We start from the raw sequence: 23,049 nt of genomic DNA on the forward strand, positions 1-23,049 counted from the left end.
ATGCTAGTTTCAAATCTGTGATCCTCCTGTCTCAATCTCCCAAGTACTGGGATTACATGTGTGTCAGCACACCTGCCTACATAATAAATTTAAGTCCTCTCTAAACCCAGCTAGGAGGGGATAAAATGTATATATTTCTTATTGCTGGCTTGTGTCCATAAAAGGAAGCCAAATAAAAAGCTGTCCTCTCCAGCACCAGCTGTAGGAAGTGCACCATTTCTTCGGAAGCCTCACATTTCCAGCTACTCTTTCAGTATAGGACATGGACTTTGGGGTTTGGAAATGCACTCCTCTAATAAACATTGTGGGCATGATATCCCAGGGAAGTCAGCCATCAGCAGCCTCAGATTAGAAGCACTGGCCTGGGTGGGTACACTGCTGCCGGGCACAGGTGTTGAAGACACCGCGAAAGTGGGGCCCACAGGGCAGGAAGTAGCAGAGGGGGCAGTGGGGTAGCATAGGGCAGTGTTTGCATGGAGTTTGGCTGGTACCACTGGGTTCTAAACCTCTGCCTTTGTCTTCACAGCCACTGAAGGAAGAGGCCAAGATGAACACAGAGGTGAGTCCCTTACTAAGACCATTTTAAAGTGTGCTTTTCCCTTCTCTTCTCTTCTCTCTCTCTCTCTCTCTCTCTCTCTCTCTCTCTCTCTCTCTCTCTCTCTCTCTCTCTCTTTTGCAGTATCCCTTATTTCTCCTTCCCAGAGTATTCCTTTCTCCCTAGTGAGCTTTCAGAAACATATGCACAAACTTGAAAAACCTCCCGTCTAGCCTACCGATGTGCACATGGCCCTGGGTGAGATAGGGAGAATTTGGCCCGACTGGAGTTCTTATCTGTGTCTACCCAGCTTCGGTTAGAGTTGAGTTATCTGCCTCCTCTAATCGTGGAGCCTCAGTGTGGGGGGCGGGGTGGGCTGGGGGTGCCAAGTCCTGCTTTGTGTTATTCTGAGATACTTGTCTTGTTCAGGGGGACCTGTGTCTTTGCATTGTCTTCTTGTGCTCTCCTTCCTGTTCTTTGATCCAAAGAGGTGTTTGATGTCTTTAGCCCTTCATTTTCTTTCTTCATTTTACTCATCTGCTCATTTCTGCTTTCATTCCCTCCCTAGTCTAGCCTGGTCCTTGGGGTTCATCCCTGCAGCCACTATTGTGCTGGTGTCCCCAACTCCTCTCTTCTCATCTCTTCTCTTCTCTTCGTGTTCTTTCTTTCTTTCTTTCTTTCTTTCTTTCTTTCTTTCTTTCTTTCTTTTTTCATTCTTTCTTGTGGTGGTACAGGGGACTATTTCCCAGGGACATTTTACCTCCTCTCTTCTCATCTCACTCTTTCTTTCTTTCTTTCTTTCTTTCTTTCTTTCTTTCTTTCTTTCTTTCTTTCTGTGGTACAGGGGACTCTTTCCCAGGGACATTTTACCTCTGTATACTTTCAGCCCTATTTTATTTTATTTTTTATCTTGAAACAAGGTCTTACTAAGTTGCTGAGGCTGGCTTCAAATCTGCAATCCTCCTGTCTCAGCCTTCCAAGTCCTGGGATTACTGGCATGCACCCCCAGGTGTGGCTCCCCACCTCCTTTCTCCTTGCCTTGGTTATCCACCTTGGCAGCCCAGATGCCATCACCATGGGCCATCACTTGGCAGAGTGGCACGGCTTTGTGCTGACTACAGCTGGCAAAGGTCTCAAAACCTTTTCCTGGATGCTCAGCTCTATTTGTTTCCCTAGGCAACTCTCTTCCCTATCACCCTGGAAAACCTGGTCTGGTTTTTCACTGTTCCTCCTAAGCCCTCTTCCTCACAGCTACCTCTCGACTCTTAGTATCTGGATCACTTTTTACTTTACAGAGAAAAATGTCAAAGTTCCATCTGACATCGTCTCTCTTGGTCCCTGCCTCTCCTGTGTCCTCTTGTCACAGTGGAAGAGATGTTTATCAGTGAAAGAGGCCATGAGTAATGGAAACTTCAACCTAATGTGGCTTTTTCCCTAGAAGTCCCAATGAAGGCAGTTCTTAGGGCTGGTCCATCTAGGGGCTCAGTGATTTCATCAAGAATACAGATCCTTTGGGAGGCTGAGACAGGAAGGATCATGGATCGTGGACAGCCTCAGGTACTATTTAGTGGAGGCCCTTTGCAACTCAGTGAGACCCTGTTTCAAAATAAAGAATAAGAAATAGGATGGGGGGTGTCGTTTAGAGGTAGAATGCCCACTGGGTTCCATCCCCAGTACCTCAAAAACAAAAACAAAAACCTTTTCATCTCTGCTCTCCTTCCAAGTGTTGGCTTCATCCTAGTGTAACCAAATTCTTTCTTCACTGGTTCTCTTCCCCCATCCCATCTTGGGTGCCAGTATGTTATAGGTGTTTTCTCAGAATAGCCAAAGCAATTTGTAACAACAAACACTACTCTGGAGGCAACATAATACCTAACTTCAAACTATACTACAGAGCTATAGTAAGAAAAACTGCATGGTATTGGCATAAAAACAGTCGCATAGATTAGGGGAACAGAATAGAAGATATAGAAACAAACTCTTACACCTATAGCAACCTGATTTTTGACAAAGGGGCCAAAAACAGACTCTGTTAAAAAAAACCTTTTCAACAAATGGTGCTGATGAGAAACTGGCTAACCGTATGTAGAAAAATGGAACTAATAATCCCCAGACTTTCAACCTTGCATAAGAGTCAATTCAAGATGAATAAAAGATCTAAAAATTAGACCAGAGACTTTGCAAGACTAGAAGAGGGCGTGGGTCCAACTCTCCAACACATAGGATAAGACACAAAGTCCAGGAAATAAAAACAAAACTCAAATTTAAAAGCTTCTATGAAGCAGAGGTAACTGTCAAGAACCTAAAGAGAGCTGGGCGTGGTGGCGCACGCTTGTAATCCCTGCGTTTGGGAGGCTAAGACAGGAGGATCGCACTGGTTCGAAGCCAGCCTCAGCTACTTAGTGAGGCTCTCAGCAACTTAGTGAGACCCTATTTCCAAATAAATTATAAAATAGGGCTGGGGGTATAGCCCAGAGGTAGAAAGCCCCTGGGTTCCACACCCAGTACCACCAAAAAAAAAAAAAAAAAAGTCTACATACGGGAGAAAGTCATATACAGCTACTCCTATGATACAGGATTATAATCTAGAATATATAGAGAGGACTTAAAAACTCAATACCCAAAAAACAAGGAACCCAGTCAAAAAATTGGCAGTGGATCTGAATAAACATTTCTTAAGAGAAAAATTACAAATGGACAATAAATATATGAAAGTATGTAAAAATGTTCAACATCATTAGCTGTCAGGGAAATGCAAATCAAAACTACCCTGAGATTCCATCTGACCCCAGTTAGAATGGCAGTCATCAGGACTACAAGTAACAGTAAATACGGATGAGGATATGGGGAAAGGAACTCTTTGTACAGCCTCTATGGAGATCGGGATGGTGGTTCCGTAAAGGACAGGGACTGAAGTCACCTTTCAACCCAGCCATACCACTTCTGAGGAATCTTCCCAAAGGAACCAAAATCAGATTACTATAGGAACACATGTATTTCCATGTTTATAGCAGCTCAATTCCCAATAGCCAAGCCATGGAACCAGACTAGGTGTACATCAACAGAAGAATGGATTATGAAGTTATTGTATATACACAAAATGGAATTCTACTCACCCATAAAAAAAGAACACAATTATGTCATTTTCAGGAAAATGGATGAAACTTGAGAATATTGTGGTTAGTGAGATTAGAAGATCACAGAAAGTGAAAGCCCATATGTTTTTACTTATATAGAGAAGCTAGAAAGAAACTGGGAAATAGGGAAGACCTCAAATAAATGACAGGAGACACTAGTGGAATGGAAGAGGGGACCCAAAGAGAGGAGAGGGGAGGAAAAAGGGGAGGTCTGATGATGGTAACTATTCAAAAACCCTTTGTTCATTTTTGAAGTTACCTGTATTGATGTAAAGACTGCCTGTAGGGAGGGGGCAGCAGGATGGGAGCTGGAGGAAAACAAATGCTGCATGCCTGTATGTATTTTTCACTCTGGACCTCACTATGGTGTATAATTATAGTGTACCACTAAAAGTAAATGGATAAAAATAGGGCTGGGGTGTAACTTGGAGGTAGAACACCTTTGGGTTTAATTCCTAGTCTCACACACACACACACGCACGCACGCACGCACGCTATGAAATGTAAACAGTTGAAAGCAAGCCTTGCTCCTCCCGTATCCTGACCATCCTCCCCTGCCTGCAGTTGACTTCTGATGAACACATTCTCGTGCCTCTGAACTCCTATTCTGATGGAGGCCCTTGGGACTGGCTCTAATTCCTGGAGTCATTTAAGTTCTAAAGAAAAAGTAAAAACCACATTAATATTAAACTCATACAGCCCGGCCCAGTTAAAGCTTTGTCAAGCATCAGTTATCTTTTATCTTCTATAGTTTCAGGTGTTTGTCTTTTTAACCTCTCAGCCGTTTAGAACACTCCCAGCCTTGGGTCCCCTTGCTATTTGCTCTTCTTTTCTGCCTTCCAAGAGACTGCTTGCTTCCCTTTCATATCTGATCCCTCTGCTCTCTGGCTTTGTTCTCACAGCTCCCTGTCTCAGGGGAAGGTTACCAGTGAGCTCCATATCACCAGATTTGGTAGATACTTTCGTGAAAGCATTTGACAACTAAACTCTAGTTTGGATCTTAAATGTTCTTCAATGGCTCATGTGTTTTTTGTTTTGTTTTTGTCTTCTGGTACTGAAAGTTAAACCTAGAGGCAATTCTACCTTTGAACTATATTCCCAGACCCTTTTATTTTGAGAGAGGGAGGATCTCACTAAGTTTCTGAGGCTGGCCTCAAGCCTGTGGTCCTCCTTTCTCAGCCTTTCAAGTACTGGATTGCAGGCATATGCCACCATGGCTTGCTGGTCCACGTGTTAAAAGCTTGTTCCCCAGGAAGGTACTATTGGGAGACTGAAACTGAATTCCAGTACCTGGCCCAATTTGCTAAGTCAAATAATTGGGACAAGCCTTTGGGAAGAAGGAAAAAGAAATTTATTGATTTGCTAGCAAACTGGAGAAAGCCAGTGAATTTAAGAGTTCAGAATCATGCCGGGCATGGTGGTGCGTGCTTGTAATCCCCGTGCTTGGGAGGCGGAGACAGGAGGATTGCGCAGGTTTGAAGCCAGCCACACTGGCTTAAGAGACCCTGTTTCCAAATAAAAAAGTATAAAAATAGGTCTGTGAGTGTAGCCCAGAGATAGAAGGGTTTCCAGGAACCCCAGTACCACCAAAAAAAAAAAAAAGTTCAGAATCAAATTGTAGATTCTCTCTGAACAAAGGAGTCAAGTCCCTTTTAAGAGTTAGCTCTTCAGGATCATGTGGGCTTGTCAGAAGAGACACAATTCATGTCTAAGTCATCCTTAGTTGGTTTTTTCTCAGACTCAGAGGTGCCAGGTGCATGTTCTTTGCTTCTTTGGTCAGTAAGAGCCTGTTACTTTTTAACATAGGGAGAAGGAGAAGGGGAGGAAAAACATCAGCTTTGAAACTGGTCATTTGTTAGCTGCCAGGATTGGAAGCAGGAAGCTGTTACATTTTCCCCACTTTTTTTTTTTAGCCCAAGTTTCACTTTATTTTTTTTAACAATTTTTTTATTGAACATAAATAGTATACATTTACACTATATTTGGTGCCCTCTCCCCCCCCGCCCCCATTTTCCCTTCCCCCCTCCCACCAATGGTTGTCCAGGTTAACCATGTCTTATTCATAATTTTACACATGTTCAGGTGTAGACCCTCATTAATCAAGATCGGCCTTCCTCCTCTCCTATCTTACCATTCAAACTTAGCTAGTATTTCCCCTCCATTATCTCAAGTCCCACTGGTATCCTCTGTGTTTCCTAGTTTGGGCATATTAGAGGAAACATATGTACCTTCTCCTTCTGTGCTTGGCTGATCTCACTTAACATGATGCTCTCCAGGGCTTTCCATCTTCTTGCAAATGATATAATTTTGTTCTTCTTTATGGCTGAATAGAATTCCATTGTGTGTATTTCCCACAGTTTTGCTATCCATTCATCTGTTGATGGTGATCTGGGTTGGTTCCATATTTTGGCTATTACAAATTGTGCTGCTATGAATATCTACTTTTTATATCCATAGAATGGGCATCCAGAGGGATTTTTTTTTTTTTTTTGGTGGTACTGGGGTTCCTGGAAACCCTTCGACTGTTACGGTTTGAGAATACGTTATGGTTTTGGGGAAACTGTCCCCAAGCCCCGTGTTAGAGTTCAGACACAATTTCCCTCAAAACCTAAAAACAGAAAAACCACGGGTTCTTGTCCTGAGCTAAGGATAAGTTTATGATAGCCTGGACTCTTGCTGAAGATTTAAAGAAGTTTATTAAGATAGAAATACAGAAGATAGTTACAGCCCCATGCCATTTCTGAATAGCATAGGGGGGTGGTTCGAGTGAATGCACCAAAGATACAACTTGTGGAGCATTCTCATAGTCAGCCCCACCAGATCTGGGCAGGTCCTTTGATGTGTAGACGTGCTGCCCTGTCTCTGCCCAGGCCTCCTGCTCATGTGCACCCCAGCCAGATCCGCCCCCTCTGAGGCAGGGTGGCAGCTCTGTCTCAGGCATAGACCCCCACACCTTTCCTTACACTCCCAAGATGTGTTAAGATGTGTTAAGGACCTGGGATTTCCTTACCTCCTTGAGGAACCTTGCCTCTCTTTAGAAATGTAAAACGGCCCTTTTTCCTGCAGAACTTCTTTTCTCTTTAGAAATGTAAAAAGGCGCCAGGCCTGGTAGTGCACGCTTGTAATCCCCACGCTTGGGAGGCGGAGACAGGAGGATCGTGCAGGTTCGAAGCACTGGCTTAAGAGACCCTGTTTCCAAATTAAGAAAAGTATAAAAATAGGTCTGGGAGTGTAGCCTGGAGGTAGAAAGGCTTCCAGGGACCCCAGTACCACCACCAAAAAAAGAAAAAAGAAATGTAAAAAGGCCCTTTTCTCTGAAGCTCCTGACTTTCTTTACTACCAAAGATATATTTTTTAAAATTGGAAATCTTTCTCAATACTGGTACATTAATACATTTTGAAACCTCTTCCCCAATACTGGTACACTACCTCCAGGTTACACTCCCAGACACCTATTTTTTATATATTTTTTATTTGGAAACAAGGTCTTTTAAGCCAGTGAGGCTGGCTTCAAACCTGGGTGATCTTCCTGTCTCCGCCTCCCAAGTGCGGGGATTACAAGCGTGTGCCACCACGCCTGGCAGAGGGATTTTTAAAATGAGTTTTGCCGGGTGTGGTGGCACATCTTTGTAATCCCAGTACTTGGGAGACTAAGACAGGAGGATTACAGGTTCATGGCCAGCCTCAGCTACTCAGTGAGGTCCTCCACAATTTAGTGAGACTCTGTTTCAGAATTTAAAAATAGGACTGTGGGTGTAGCTTGGAGGTGAAATTCCCCTGGGAATATGCCTGGCAAATTTGCTCTAGTGATTTAGAGCATACTTTACAACTCTTAGAAAAGTTTGAGTCTTGTTTTACTATCCATCTTTTTATTATTGAGCTTTTCTCTTGAGATGCTAAGAGGGCCAAGAGGCAGGTGTTTACACAGGTGAGTACTATGGGAGGCTCTTTGTTTTTATTTGATTACAGTGGTTAAATGCAGAGCCCAAACTAGAAGTGTCTGCTGACAAACCTTGTGTGTAGGAGGGGAGCCACACAGGCAACCTTGGAAACTGTAGAATGGCTTCCTTCCTTTTTGCCTTATTATGGGGCAGCACAGTTTGCCTTTTCCTTGGAAATTGGGGTTTCTCAAGCCAAGTGTATGAATCATTTTGTGTGTGTGTGTGTGTGTGTGTGTGTGTGTGTGGTTCCTGGGGATTGAACCCAGGGACCGACCTTCTATCTCCAGGCTACACCCAGCCCTGTTTTATTTTTTATTTTGAAACAGGGTCTCATAAGTTGTTGAAGCTGACGTCAAACCTGCAATCTTCTGTTTCAGCCTTCCAAGTACTGGGATTACAAACATGGGCCACCATGCCTGGCTCAAGTGAATCTAAAAGGGAGACTTTTCCCAGCCTAGTGTTGCCCAGAGAGGGCAGACTGCTGCTTGTCTCCACCTCTTCAGCCAGTGAGCCTGCAGCAGGGATAATGTGAGGGAAGAGAGAAGGGCTGTGGTCTTCTCTTCTCCCCACAGCCACTGCTCCATGGAGATTGGGAGCCAGGCAGTTCCCATTTTTATTTTGTTTTGTTTTGGTTTTTTTGGTGGTACTGGGGTTCCTGGAAGCCCTTCTACCTCCGGGACACACTCCCATGGGCTACACTCCCAGACCTATTTTTTAACTTTTTTATGTGGAAACAGGGTCTCTTAAGCCAGCCTCGAGGCTGGCTCCGAACCAGTACAATCCTCCTGTCTCCACCTTCCAAGTGCAGGAATTACAAGCTTGCGTCACCACGCCCGGCAGCAGTTCCCATTTTTACACTCATATATACCTTCTCAGTTGGCACAGATAGGAGAAGACGAGACTGGGAGATGACAGCCCAGCCCCAGGTCTGCAGGGCAGGGAACAACCCTTAGTCTTTAAAGAATGAAGAGACTACTACCTTTTTTAGCACCAGGATGGGAGAGAAACTGCAGATTTTACACAGCCCCAGGCTTTGGGGAAAAGCTGTCCGCCTACGAAACACCTGCGGAAAGTCGCCAAGGTGCTGGCAGGGAGTGACATCATCCAACATACCACCATCATCCCCACCACCACTGAGGGCAAAGGAACCGCTGCTTTATGACTGACACCACTGCCCAAAAGCTGCGGCAGTGCAGCAAACAGGACAGTTTTATTTCAGTCTCATTAACTCTTTTTCAACTTTTTTCCAGATGAGACACTGGAGGTGGTGGTATTCTCTGCACCATTAGCTTAGATCCAGGCTGTTCAGACTCCGTATTCTTCAACTACATGGACACTTGGGAAAAAAGACACCAGAATTTTTTTCATTCAGCCAAATAATTCCAACCATATTCCATCAGTCACAATTTTCTACATGCATCCACCAAAATATGTTACTGTAAAATATTTTTTTCTCCTACAGTTATAAGCCACTCATTTAGCTATGAATCTCATGGGATCCAGTACAGCACTAGCATTTCACAAGGAGAAAAACAGGAACAAAACAGGCACACAGAGTATTTACGTCAGCATTCTTGCAGCCAAGAGATTGACCATGTAACCTAGAGGAAAGAAGATTTATTTTCTTATAGTTTGGGGTTTGGTGTATGTGAGATCTCAGGGCTGGTGACAGGAAGTGGAGAGAGGGAGAGCTCATGGGCTGTGCTCACATCATGGAGGCTGGAAGCCAGAGAGCAAGCCGGGGGAGGAGGAGCCTTATGTAACCAGAGCCGTGCCCCCAGGGACCACCTCCTCCAGCCATACCCTACCAGCCTACTGGGGACCAGCCAGCCACCCAAGCAGATCCATTACTCCTGGGATCACCACCCTCTCACTCAACCCTGAATAGTAATAAGTGAGCTCTTTAAGGAACATTTTATATCTAACTATAACACAGAATCAATCCAAAAGGGCCCACAAACTAATGGGCCTGGCGTGGTGGCGCATGCTTGTAATCCCCACGCTTGGGAGGCGGAGACAGGAGGATAGCGCAGGTTCGAAGCCAGCCGCGCTGGCTTAAGAGACCCTGTTTCCACATAAAAAAAAAAAATATATTAAAAAATAGGTATGGGAGTGTAGCCCGTGGGAGTGTAGCCTGGCGGTAGAAGGGCTTCCAGGAACGCCAGTACCACCAAAAATAAAAAATAAAAAACTAATGGGAACCTCCAGACAGCAGCTAAGTCAGCGGGACAAGAACCTACATTTACAAATGGGGACAAGTCCCTCCGATCAAATCCCTGGTTCCCACTTAACCATCATTATAGCACGAGAGATGCCAATAGACGTTCCCTCAAAGGGGAACTTCCACCAAAAAAGGGGGCCCAAATGTGAGGAATCAAAGGGCTCTGGAGTGCACGCCAGGGGAACTTACCCAGATGCCAAGGCTGCCATGACTTACTGCATTCTGTTTCCTTCCTCCCAAATCAATCCCAATGGCAGAGCAAGCTGAACCCACTCAGGCAGAGGAAAGTGAGACTCCCAAGGTGAAAAAGAACACTGGCTGCTACTGGGAAGTCTCCAATTTCCCATCCCTCATGGGGCGAGCGAACAGTTCTTGGGTCCTGTTGTGGTTGCCAAAGTTGAAACCAAATTCCAGTACCTGTCTCAAGTTGCCAAATCATAAAATTGGGACAAGCCATTGGAAAGAAGGGATAAATTTTTATTGATTTGCTAGCAAACTGAAGAAAGCCAGTGGATTTAAGAGTTCAGAATCAAACCCTGGATTCTCCCTAAACAAAGGAATCAAGTCCCTTTTAAGAGTTAGCTCTTAGCCGGGCGTGGTGGCGCACGCTTGTAATCCCCGCGCTTGGGAGGTGGAGACAGGAGGATCGCGCTGGTTCGGAGCCAGCCTTGCTGGCTTAAGAGACCCTGTTTCTACATTAAAAAGTTAAAAAATAGGTCTGGGAGTGTAGCCCGTTGGAATGTATCCCGGAGGTAGAAGGGCTTCCAGGAGCCCCAGTACCACCAAAAAAAAAAAAAAAAAAAAAAAAGAGTTAGCTCTTCAGCATCATGTGGGCTTGTCAGAAGAGATAGAATTTATGTCTGAGTCATCCTTGAGTTGGTTTTTTCTCAGACTCAACAGCTGCCAGGTGTATGGTCTTTATTCCTTTGGTCAGTAAACTGATAAGAACCACAGGGGAGAAAAAGGGGGGCAGGAGGAAAAGTATCACTTTGAAACTGGCTGTTAGCTGCCAGGATGGAGGCAGGCCTCAGTTACAAGATGGTGGAGCCTTTAAAAGATGAGCCTAAGCTGGGTGTGGTGGCGCAGGCTTGTAATCCCGGCACTTGGGAGGCAGAGACAGGAGGATCGCGCAGGTTCGAAGCCAGCCGCTCTGGCTTAAGAGACCCTGTTTCCAAAAATAAAAAAGTATAAAATAGGTCTGGAAGTGTAGCCTGGAGGTAGAAGGACTTCCAGGAACCCCAGTACCACAAAAAAAAAAAAAAAAAAAAAAGGCCTAGCAGGAGGTGTACAGGTTATTGCAGGCATGCCCTTGGGGAAGGGGATGGTGGGACCCTGATGTGTCTGTCACTCTCTTGTGCACTTCCTGGCCATGGGATGAGCCATTGTGAGCTGCCACATCCCTTCCCCAATGATGGGCCCCAGGCCCAAAGCAAGGGGGCCACATGATCATGGATGGAACCTTCAAAATCAAGAGCCAAAAAAAAAAAAAAAAGACCTTTCTCTTTATAAGTTGATTGCCTCGGGCATTTGTTATGGTGACAGAAATCCGACAACACAGCTGTTGACCAGATTCTTCAATGTCCCGTGCGCTCAGGGCTTCCTGCTTGTCTCTCTGGTCACTTCTCAGGTTTCTTTCTTAGGCTCCTCTTGTCCCTGCTCCTTAAGAGTCAGTTTCCCAGGGATCTTCTTGCCCTACCCGCTGCCCAGGGGAACCCTTCTCTGCCCACAGCTCTCATTATCGGCAGAATAGTTAGGAAAGTTCCAATGTGACTCTGTCCAAGCAGATCTTTCTCCTCAACTCAGGAACTTTAGTCCAACAGCCAGTTACCAAATGTGACAAATCTTGTCATTTTCTTGATTTAAACAGTCCCCCTGAATTTATGTCACACAGTGTGCCAGACTCCAGACTTAGATTGATGGCTGTGAAGGTTTAGAAAAACCATACATATGATACTTTTACTCATGAAGCTTGTTGATAAGTGAGACTATAATATTTTTTTTTTGTGTGTGGTACTGGTATGGAACCCAGACATGTTCTATCTCTGTACTAGATCCCATTTTATTTTGAAACAGAGTCTCATTAAGTGGCTGAGAGCCTTGCTAAGTCGCTGAGGCTGGCTGAGAACCTGTGATCCTCCTGTCTGAGCCTCCCAAGGACTGAGATTACAGGTGTTCACTACCAGGCCTGGCTTGGTAATATCTTTCAAATATGTTTCTTGCCTTATTTTGTTCCTCCTCATCACTTCATCACTTCATCACCTTATGTAATTCCTTTCGTTAACCTCCCCTGGGTCATTTTCTCCCCTCTCTCAGGCACAGAGGACAGTCCTCCTCCCCTGTGCACAGTGTGTTACCTTTGTTGGTTGGTGCAGCAACTCCTTGGCACCTCCGTTCACATGGAGGTCCAGCTCCTCCTCGGTCCAGTTCTGTCATTTCTGTGTGTGAAGAGTTTTCTCTGAGCCTGCTTTCTGGAAAGGACACCTCCCTCTTCAGTGAAACAATGAAGTTTCATTGTTTTCTTTACCTCTCCTTTTCCCTCCTGGTCCGCATGCCTGGTTCTTAGTATCTCTGTGGCATCTGGCCTGATGCCTCCTCATACTTGGGCCTCACTGAATGTCAGTTGAAAAAAATAGGATGATTGACAGCTGTCGAGACTTGTCACGCAGTGCAGAGCTCAGGTGGCTGGTGAAAATGTAGAGGAAGGAAATGATGTGTCAGAAATAACGTGCTGTGCTTCAGAGGCTGGATGGAGGGGAAGGTAAGAAGGAGCCTCAGCCATAATCAGCCCTTCAACCTCAGAGGAGGTTGTCTACAGTAGGAATGACTCCCAGGATGACAGGCATTCCAGGCTGGGTGCCTGATAGGATCTGTGTGGCCGCCTGCCTTTTTGTAGAAGTTCAGAGGACAACCAATCAGCAGGGCTGAGTGAGTGGAGTTCAGCAGAGCTGGATTCAAGTCGGGATGAGATAGCCAGGAAGAAATGTCTAGTTTGCATTCCCTTCACTGGGGCTGGTGGGAAAGGGCGGCCCACAGCTCAAGGTATAGCCCACAGCTTGAGGTGTTGGAGTCTTTCAGCACAGAGGTGGTCATGGGAACCTCAAAATGGAGGGAACCCTAGCTGGGCGTGGTGGCACACACCTGTAACCCCAGTACTTGGGGGACTGAGACAAAGCAAGTCTCAGCAACTTAGCGAGACCTTCGGCAACTTAGACCTTGCTTCAAAATAAAAATTAAATAGTCTACCTCAGATAAAAATCCCTCTGGGTTCAACCCCCAGCACCAAAATAAACAAAACCCTACTCTGGGAATATGTGAAAGAGAAGGACGAGGATTGAGCTTTGGAAGGTATGTGCACCTTTGGGCAGAATGAAGAAGGAGAGGGTAAGGTGTGAAAAGGAAACCTCAACTCCGAGGTGAGAGAAGAGGGAGAGTGAGCTCCAGAGCTCTAGGAAAGCGTCCGGTATGTGGTGCAGTGCGTGGTGCAGGAGGATGTAGTGCGGAGACGCTCCTGAATGTGGAAGTGAGAAGGTCCTGGACAACCATGGACCGGGGCTGGGTGTGGGAGTGAAAAGCGGATTACGGGGGCCAGGAGCGGTGCGAGTTGTGAGGAGTCAGGGGGATGTAGGGGCCCTGCAGTAGGGCAGCAGTGGACACTGGGCCTGGAGGGAGCATCCCCAGGCACTCACTTTTGTGCTTGTTTATATTTTGGGTAAATAGTACATGCATATGTAGCTTCTAGGCCTTTTGGCTAAGATCAAGTATACCTTCATATGTTGCCAAATTTAAACAGTTATAAACACTTTGGAAGTCCTCTTCCCACCAACCTGTGTCCCAGGAACTTGTCACTGGTTTCGGTATAACCGGTTTCTTGGATATCCTCAGATTCTAAACATATGCAAGACATATTTTTTTCCTTTAGCTTGTCCTCCATTCCCTCCCTCCCTCCCTTCTCCACTGGAAATTGAACCTAAGGGAATTTATACCTCCAAGCTACACCACTAGCGCGCGCGTGTGTGTGTATTACAGGTGTTACTGCCACTGCTCCGCTTCCTTCTCTTCTTCCTCTTCCTCCTCCTTTTGACTCTCAGCAATCCACTGAGACCTGGTTTCAAAGCAAAACATATAGCCAGGCATGATGGCACATACATATAATACTAGTACTTAGAAGTCTGAGACAAGAGGATCACAGGATTGAGGCCAGCCTCAACAACTTGGCAAGGTACTTTAAAACTCAGACCCTGTTTCAAATTTAAAAAATAAAGTAAAGCACAGGGGTACACACTTATACTCCCAGCACTTTAAGAGGCTGAGACAGGAGGATCACCGGTTCGTGGCCAGCCTCAGCTACTTAGTGAGGGACTTCCCAACTTAGTGAGAAATTGTTTCAAAATAAAGAACAAAAAATAGGCTTGGGAGTGTAGCGCAAAGATGGAATGCAAGGCTAGAATAAGCTCAAATCATTTCACTTAAATAATTTCATTTTTCAAAGGCCTCCAGGTGGGCCCTTGGAGACACATAAACTATAGGCCAAGACAGAACATATTCTGATTCATAAAACACCTCTCAATAAATTTAAAAGGATTCAGATCTTTAAAGAATATTCTCAGTGGTGAAGCATACCTGTAATCCCAGTGCTTGGGAGGCTGAGGCAGGAGGATCAAACTTGAAGGCCAGCCTCAGCAACTTAGCAAGGCCATAGCAACTTAGTGAGACCCTGCTTCTAAATAAATAAGTAAATAAGTAAAATAAATAGGGCTGGGTTAAGCTTGAAGTAGGAGAATGCCTCTGGGTTCGATCACCAGTACATACATAAATAAATAAATATAGAATAGGGCTGGAGGTGTAGTTCAGAGATAGAATTTCCCTGTCAATGGCCAGTCCCACAAAAAAAAAGAAGGAAAAGAAAAAATATTCTCTGACTATAGTGGTATTAAATAAAGCTCACTAAGCCGGGCGTGCTGGCGCATGCTTGTCATCCCAGCATTCGGGAGGCTGAGGTCGGAGGATCACGGTTTGTGCACAGCCTCAGCTTCTTAGTGAGGCCTCTGCAACTCAGATTTAAAGAATAAAAAACAGGCAGGGGGTGTGGCTCGGAGGTTGAACGCCCCTGGGTTCCATCCCCAGACCCACAAAAAATAAAAAATAAAACTCACTAATAGGAGAACATGTAGAAGGCTCCCAGACATTTTGAGGAAATCCTGGGCCAAAACTAGAGCACTGGCGCAGGAAAGCACCCTTGTAGGTGAGCCTGACGGTTGGAAGCGAGGCTGTGGGGGGAGTGGCACCACGTGACCCGGGGTCTGCGGAAACCCAGGCCGTGGTCACGGCTTGCCCCTCGCCCTCGCTGCCAGCGCCTCACTTGTTCCTTGGGGATGCATTCAGGGAGAGCCGAGGTTCCAGACCACGGGCCGGATGACTTGGAGTGGAAAACCACCTCCTATTGGGAAGGGTGGCAGCAGAAAGGAAGAGCCCAGTGGGAACCTTTTCTGGTGATGTTCATACATTTTCCACAAAGGTACAGTCGGATCCACTTCAGCAGCGTGCTTTAGGCGGAGAAGACTTATCTCAGCCGTGTCCCAGGCGTGCCTTATACGCCCTTGGTGTGGTGGCTTCCAGGCTGGCACCTTTTCGTGCTGGGCAGGACCGACTGGCCCTTTGTGTCGCCGTTCTGGTGGACTGCTGGCTGTTTCACGCCCCGTCTTGGCCTCTTGTGTTTCAGCCTGAGAGGAGATTTGGCGTGGTGGTGGTTGGTGTTGGAAGAGCCGGCTCCGTGAGGATAAGGGACTTGCGGAATCCACATGCCTCCTCCGCGTTCCTGAGGCTGATTGGCTTCGTATCCAGGTGACTCACTTGCTTTGTGCGTCAGAATTCAGGGGAAGCGCCGTGAGAGATGAGGCTGCAGGACATGCACATTTTCAAGACCCAAGAGGGAGAACCAGCCCTCCCCGCCACCAAGAGCAGCACGCGCAGGCTCAGCCCACAGGGACCAAGTTTGAGTGGCTCAGGAACCGAAGGATGCTGGCCTGCAGCGAGTGGGGCACCTAGCGGGGACTGCAGGGACAGGCTGGAGACCAGCCCAGGTCCCTCCGTTACCGAAGAGGAATGTAGACACGTGTTGGGTTTGGGCAGAAAGAAGGCTTTAGAGAGGAATCAGCCATCAGAAGGGCCTTGTGCGGTGGCCCTGCAGGCCCTGTAGGGACACTATGCCATTCTGAGTGCATTAGCATCCCCAGTTTACAGGTAAGGAGTCTGAGCCAGGAAGGCTAAGTGATTTGCCTGAGATCACACAGCTGGGAAATCTAAGCACTAGATTTGAATATACGTCTGTTGACCCCATCCCAAAGCCCGTCTTTTTTTTTTTTTTTTTTTGCGGGTCTAAGGGTGGAACCCAGGAGCATTCGACCTCCGAGCTACACCCTCTGCCCTATCTTTTATTCTTTAATTTGATTCAAATTAAAGTTGTGGAGGGTTGCAGAGGGCCTCACTAAGTAGCTGAGGCTGTCTGCAAACCGCGATCCTCTAGTCTCAGCCTCCCGAACGCTGGGATTACAAGTGTGCACCACCACGCCCGGCTTCAAAGCCCATCTTTTATTTATTTATTTAGTTTTATTTATTTATTTTTGTCATACTGGGGGTGGAACCCAGGGGCTTTTCTATCCTCCCAGACCCATCTTATACTTTATTTGGAAACAGGGTCTCACTAAGTTGCTGAGAGCCTCACTAAGTAGCTGAGGCTGGCTTCAAACCTGCGCGATCCTCCTGTCTCAGCCTCCCAAGCGCGGGGATTACAAGCGTGCGCCACCACGCCGGGCAAAGCCCATCTTTTAAACACTGTATTCCTTCGCCATTTGTGTAAGAGCTATGGAGCCCCACTTTACTTTAAGGCCTCATTTATTTCCTCTAACTCAGTGAAAGCCAAACTTATCACCCTGTTTCTTCCCTGCCCCAACTCAGATCTTACCCCTGCTCCACCCCCACCACTTGCCAAGTGAATTCTGGGTAATATATGTATAGTACATGTTATATATAACCATGTTTATATGTTTATATATTATGTATGTATAACACATATATATGGGGACTAGACCCAGGGACATTCTACTTCCAAGCTACAATCCCAGTCCTTTTGTTTTTTATTTAGAAACAGGGTCTCCCTAAGTTGCTGAAGGTCTCATTAAGTTACTGAGGCTGGCCTCCAATCGTTAATCCTCCTGTCTCAGCCTCCCAAGTACTGGGATTACAGCAGGTATCCACTATAACCATATTAACATTTTTCAATAATAAATTTGAACTAGATTTAGTCACTGGGTCAAGCATTAGACATGACTGCAATTTAGGTGTTTCTATTTCCAGTGTTTTAGAAATATCAGATAATTTTTTTTTCTTTTTGGTACTGGCCATTGAATCCAGGCCATTTTACCTCTGAGCCATACTTCAGCTCAGTTTTTTGTTTTTAATTTTTTATTTTGAAACAGGGTCTCACTAAGTTGCTGAGCCTAGCCTTGAACTTGTAATCCTCCTTTCTCAGCCTCCCAAGCATTGTGATTACAGGTATGCACACTTATGCCCAGCTAAATCAATATTTTCACAAAGCATAAATAATTTTTGTAATGGCCTGTGCAGAAGGTTTTTTAAAATTATCTTTTAATTTATGGGACCACTTTCAGGATGCCTATTTCAAAACCTGGCTCCTATTTAAAATTTTTAAAGTGGGCTTGATGGCACAAGAACGTCCCAGAAGTGCTGGAATCTGCCCTCAGCCAAGCTTCTCCTCCCCCTGCAGATTCCAAAGCAGCTGCACACCTGGGGAGGTCAAGCGTATTAGAGTCAGAACAGCCCACTACAGCCCTGTCTGAAGCTGGGTTGGAGTGTGGCATTTGGACTCCAGGCTCAAGTAGGAACTCTCCTTTTCCTTAATCCTTAGTCCTCTGCCACTTGGATGCCAAGATGGTCACAGTGGGCACTCCTCAACTACCCAGATCATGTGGGAAGTGGCCTCTGCTTAACTGCACCCCTGCTGGTACTCACACTTCCCCCCACAACACTTGCCAGGCCCCGAACCAGCAGTGCTCCTGCCTTCCCTGTCTCCCACTCCTGCTTCGGGGCACATTTCTCCCCTTAGTCTTGCATTGCTGGTGGTGTGTGTGCATGTAAATGTGCGTGTCTTCCTCCCTCCGCCTGAATTGCGCATTCAGTGAAGTGTGAAGGTTTCACTTTATTCTCCATGGTCTCCTCTGCAGTGCCCAGCACAGCTTAGGCAAACAGTAAGTATTGGTTAGCTCAGGCAGTGCAGGCTGGGCCTGTGGGAAGAAATGGAGCATGAGGCCCTTTGGAGCAGAACTTCCCACAGTGCCGCCGCTCTTGTTGGCTGGAGCCACCTGCCAGCTGCCCCATACTGCTCTGAGACGGCAGCCCTCGGAGAACCAGGCTCCTCCTTTTTATTTTGGAGAACTGATTAAAAGACTCTTCCCCGGCCTTTCTAACTGCTTTTGATTCCCATTTCTCTGTTGTTCTGCAATAGACGAAACCTCGGGAGCATCGACGACGTGCAGCAGGTGTCTCTGGAAGATGCTCTCGCGAGCCCCGAGGTTGAGGTGGCCTACATCTGCAGCGAAAGCTCCAGTCATGAGGACTACATCAGGTTGGCTTTTGTTGTGTGTTCTTTTGGGGTTTTTTGCAGTGCTGGGGCTGGAACCCAGGGCAAGGCAAGCTCTAGGCCACAGATTCAGGCACGTTTGTAATGCAGGTAGTCTTTGCCTTGCATACATAAAAATGCCTGAGCCAAGCTAAAACCCTGCTTGAGGGGTAGAGAAAGGCTGTATCACAGGTTCCAGGCTAGTCTCAGCAACTTAGCAAGACCTTGTTTCAAAATAAAATGGAGTCGCGTGGTGGCGCACGCTTGTAATCCCAGGATTTGGGAGGCTGAGACAGGAGGATCGCAGTTCACGGACAGCCTCAGCTACTTAGGCCCTTTGCAACTCAGTGAGACCCTGTTTCAAAATAAAGAATAAAAAATAGAGCTGGGGATGTTGGAGGTAGAATGCCCCTGGGTTCCATCCCCAGTACTGCCAAAAAAAAAAAAAAAAAAAAAAGTTAAAAACAGCCAAAGAAATGAAAACAAAAGTTGAACTAGTATTTATTTAGTGCACAGTAATTAGAAACATTAAGAATTCAATCTTAGCTGGGTTTGGTGGTGCATACCTGAAATCACCAGTTCTTGGGAGGCTGAGGTAGGAGGATCAAAGGTTTAAGGCCAGTGTCAGTAACTTAGTGAGTCCATCTACAGCCTCCTGAGACCCTTTTTCAAAATGAAAAATAAGCCAGGTATGGTAGCACACGCTTGTAATCTCAGTACTTGAGAGGCTGAGGCAGAAGAATTGCAGATTTGAAGCCAGTCTTGTCAACTTAGCAAGGCTCTCAGCAACCTAATGAGACTCTAAATAAGAAATAAAATAGGGCAGGGGGTGTAGCTTGGAAGTAGAGTGCCTCTGGGTTCAATCCTCAGTATAAGGGGAAAAAAAAAAAGGAAGGAAGAAAAGGAGGGAGAGAGGGTGGCCACCAGGGGTATAAGAATCCAAGTCTTATTTTTTTGTAAAGACCCAATTGAGAAGAGTTTGAGCGGAGCTTGCCTCCTTATCACATGGTTCTTGATCCAGAGCCGGTGCCCTCGAGGAATGCCAGACTCCTTCCTAGCCGCAGCTCAGCTCCCAGCGTTTGATCCTTTCTATGTTCAGTGTCATGAAGTACCTCTCAGAGTTCCAGTAACATGAAGTGTTTTGCTCTGAGGTTAGTGGATAAGGAGAGTGTGGTGTCACTGAAGAGGAGAAATGACACTGCAGGGCAGGAGAAGTGAAGCACCTTCCCGGCTGTGAGTGCACACACTGGGCGCTTCGAGCACTCTGTGGGACCCAGGGCAGGAGGAGCCAGCGGGGGCTCTGCGTCACAGCCTCCCACCTAGGTTCCCATAGCCGCCACTATGTTCTGGATGCAGGCAATCTCTTCTCCATCAGTCTAGCTCTAGAATGGACTCTTCCCTTGTGTCCCCTTAAACTTCTCTGGCACCAGAGTAGATTTCTTTAAAAATATGATCATGTAGCTCCTGTGCTTATAAACGCTTATCCGATGATCTCAAGATGATAGCATCCAGCCTGCGGTGGTACACACCTCTAATTCCAGCTACTCGGGGCTGATGCAGGAGGATCGCGAGTTCAAGCTGCCTGGATAACTTTATGAGACCCTATCTCAAAATATTTTTGTATGTATGTACTTGGGGATTTAACCAAGGCATTCTACCTCCGATCTACACCCGCAGCCCTTTTCAATTTTTTTTTGTTTTGAAACAGGGTCTTGCTTGGTTGCTGAGTCTTGCTAAATTGCTGGGGTTGATCTCAAGCCTGTATCCCCCCGTCTCAGCCTCCCAGTACTGGGATTGCAAATCTGTGTCACCGCACCCAGCCCATCCTCAGCTGTTTTAGCAACCTGACTCCCCTCTGTTCTCTGTAACCTACTCTCTGCCACATCCAAATTCACAAATGGACAGAACCCTCCAAAACGCCCAGGCCCCTGACCCTGCTGCTCAGAGTTGTATCTGGAAGACACCTACCATCCATCAAGACCCAAATCATATGTCATTGGTGAAATCTTTTACAACTTCATCAAGCAGAGCTAACTGCCATGGGTTTTGCTGTGGTGTGTGTGTGTGTGTGCGCGCGTGCACGCGCGCTAGTTACTGGATATCAAACCCAAGGGCACTCTACCGTCGAGCTACACTCTCAGTCCTATATATTTATTTATGTATTTGTTTGTTGTTTGTTTATTTGAAACAAGGTCTCACTAGGTTGCTGAGAGTCTTGCTGCTTGCTGAGACTGTCCTCAAACCTGCAATCCCCAAGTACTCAGCCTCCCAAGTACTGGGATTACAGGCATGTGCCAACACCCTGCTATAGTAGTGGTGGTGGTGGTGGTAGCAGCAGCAGCAGCAGCAGCAGCAGCAGCAGCAGCAGCAGCAGCTGTAGTATGTGTGTGTGTGTGTGTGTGTGTGTGTGTTACTGGAAATTGGACCAAAGGAGGCATTCTACCACCGTGCCTGGCTTGTAGGTATAATTGTCACGTGGTCGTTGGGCGTGGTGGTGCACATCTGTAATCCCAGCACCTAAGAGGCTGAGACAGGACGATCGCAGTTGTAAGGCCAGCCTCAGTAACTTAATGAAATTCTTAGCAACTTAGCAAGACCCTGTTTCAAAATAAAAAATAAAAAAGGCTGGGGGTATAGTAGCTCAAAGGTAGAATGCTCCCCTGGGATCAATCCCTAGTACCAAAAATTTTTTTTCCATGTGGTAACAAGTTAATTTATCTGTTAATACATTTTTATTTCTTTTCCAAAGCAACTGGCAAATAGTACTTAATTGGAAAAAAATGGGTGAATATTCAAGTTAATATATAATTAGAAAGTAATTCTGGTACAGGAGAGTTAAAAATAATATCAAATCGCTAGGCACAGTGGTGTACACCTATAATCCTAACCACTTTGGAGGCTGAGACAGGAGAATCACAAGCTGAAGACTAGTCTGGACAAATTAATGGGACCCTCACATAAAATAAAAATTGTAGTAAGTGCTGTGTATATAGCTTAGTGGCAGAGTACTTCCCTAGCATGCACAAGGCCCTGGTTTCCATCCCCAGTACTGAAAAGAAAAATATCAGGTGTAATTCTCCCTCTGGCCCTGATGCTTGGCCCTGTTGGTAACACGTGTACTCTGGTGCACTTAGACATTCTGTTCTCTCTTGCGGAGCATTTCAGTGAAGTTATTTGAAGTACTCTCTTCCTGCTTTTCTCTTTCCAAAGGCAGTTCCTTAATGCTGGCAAGCATGTCCTGGTGGAATACCCCATGACGCTGTCTTCAGTAGCTGCCCAGGAGCTGTGGGAGCTGGCCGAGCAGAAAGGTGATGTGTGCTCTTTGTCTGGAACATAGACCCTCTTAGTAAGAGTTTCTGCCTCCAGGATATCTGTGCTACCTGTGTTGGCCAGCATTCCATTGCTATGACAAAACGCCATAGAAAATCAGCTTCGGGGAGGAAAGGTTATTTTGGCCCAGCTCTTACAGTGCTCCCCACCTTCCAGTAGTCCATTCAGTTATCAACTCTCACTGGATTAATCCACTGGTGATCCAGTCACTTCCCCAAAGCCCAGCCCCTGTGTTGCTGAGGTGGCCTCAAACCTGTGATCTTCCTGTCTCAGCCTCCCAAGTACTGGGATTATAGGTGTGTGCCACTACAGCTGACTCCAGAAGCCCCACCTCTAAACACTGCTGCAATGGAGACCAAGCCTGAATCCGTGAGCCTTTGGGGAACATTCGAGATCCAAACCATAACAGCACCATCTTTATGTCTTGAAAACCAAACCCCATTTCCCACTCCCACACTGTAGCACACGTGGGGAGGTACGCGGAGGGCAGACGGAGAGGTGGATATTTGCCAACTTTTATCTGAGGGTTATCAGCTTCTTCTACTCTAATGAAGAAAGAGAAACTGGTTTCTGCCTGTGCTGGTATCGCAGCATGTGATAGTTATTATTACTTATATTGCTAATAGAAAAATTCCCCAATTAGTGATTGTCTTATGTGCATTCTTTGTAGCTTTTGTTGTTTCACAAAAGGAGCAACCATTTATTAAATGTCTACTATATGCCAGGAACTTGGAAGCTCTTTTAAGTTTTTCATATGCTTAATTTTCCTAGAAATCTTGGAAATGGGTATTTTAGTTTATTTTCCGTTGTTAGAACACTTGAGATTGGGCAACTTAGAGAGGAAAGAAGGGTGACTTGGTTACCTACCTCACTCCCCTGCAGGCGGCAGCCCCTGTTGGCCCCTGGCCCACCGTCCCGCGGTTTCAGCTGTGGCCGCTGGGCTCCGGTTCTGTCAGCCTGTCGCCCACAGCACACGGTGGGGAGGTGGTGGAGGAGGTCTGTTTACCTACTGTAGCCAGGAAACAGAGAGCCAGGAGGGTGGGTCTCACTCCTTCCAGGACACTCCCCCAGGGACCTCACTGCCTTCCGCTAGGCCGCACCTCCTAAAGGGCCTGCCACCTGGGTAGCACCCGGCTGCAGCCAGGCCTTTAACACCTAGGCCTTTGGTGGGCCCTCCACAGCCAAACTGTAGTGAACACTACTATATGATATCCTGAGTTCATGAAGGAAGGCTATGCCTTGTATGTAGT

The 23,049-nt window shown here is 46.3% G+C and overlaps 1 protein-coding gene across 1 annotated transcript in view; it reads left to right on the forward strand.

Moving 5' to 3' along the window:
- Window positions 1–282: 282 nt before the first annotated feature.
- The window catches only part of BLVRA (biliverdin reductase A), a gene marked incomplete at both ends in the record, with an annotated part of 31,763 nt that continues 8,996 nt past the window's right edge, over window positions 283–23,049 (forward strand). The window contains 5 exons of the mRNA XM_080701171.1: window positions 283–411; window positions 527–559; window positions 15,554–15,675; window positions 18,356–18,475; window positions 21,680–21,777. Coding sequence (XP_080557297.1) covers window positions 283–411; window positions 527–559; window positions 15,554–15,675; window positions 18,356–18,475; window positions 21,680–21,777 — 502 coding nt within the window. The remainder of the gene's footprint in view (window positions 412–526; window positions 560–15,553; window positions 15,676–18,355; window positions 18,476–21,679; window positions 21,778–23,049) is intronic.

This window comes from Muscardinus avellanarius (genome assembly GCF_963383645.1).
Source record: "Muscardinus avellanarius genome assembly, chromosome: 9".
In the NCBI taxonomy this organism is placed as follows: domain Eukaryota; kingdom Metazoa; phylum Chordata; class Mammalia; order Rodentia; family Gliridae; genus Muscardinus; species Muscardinus avellanarius.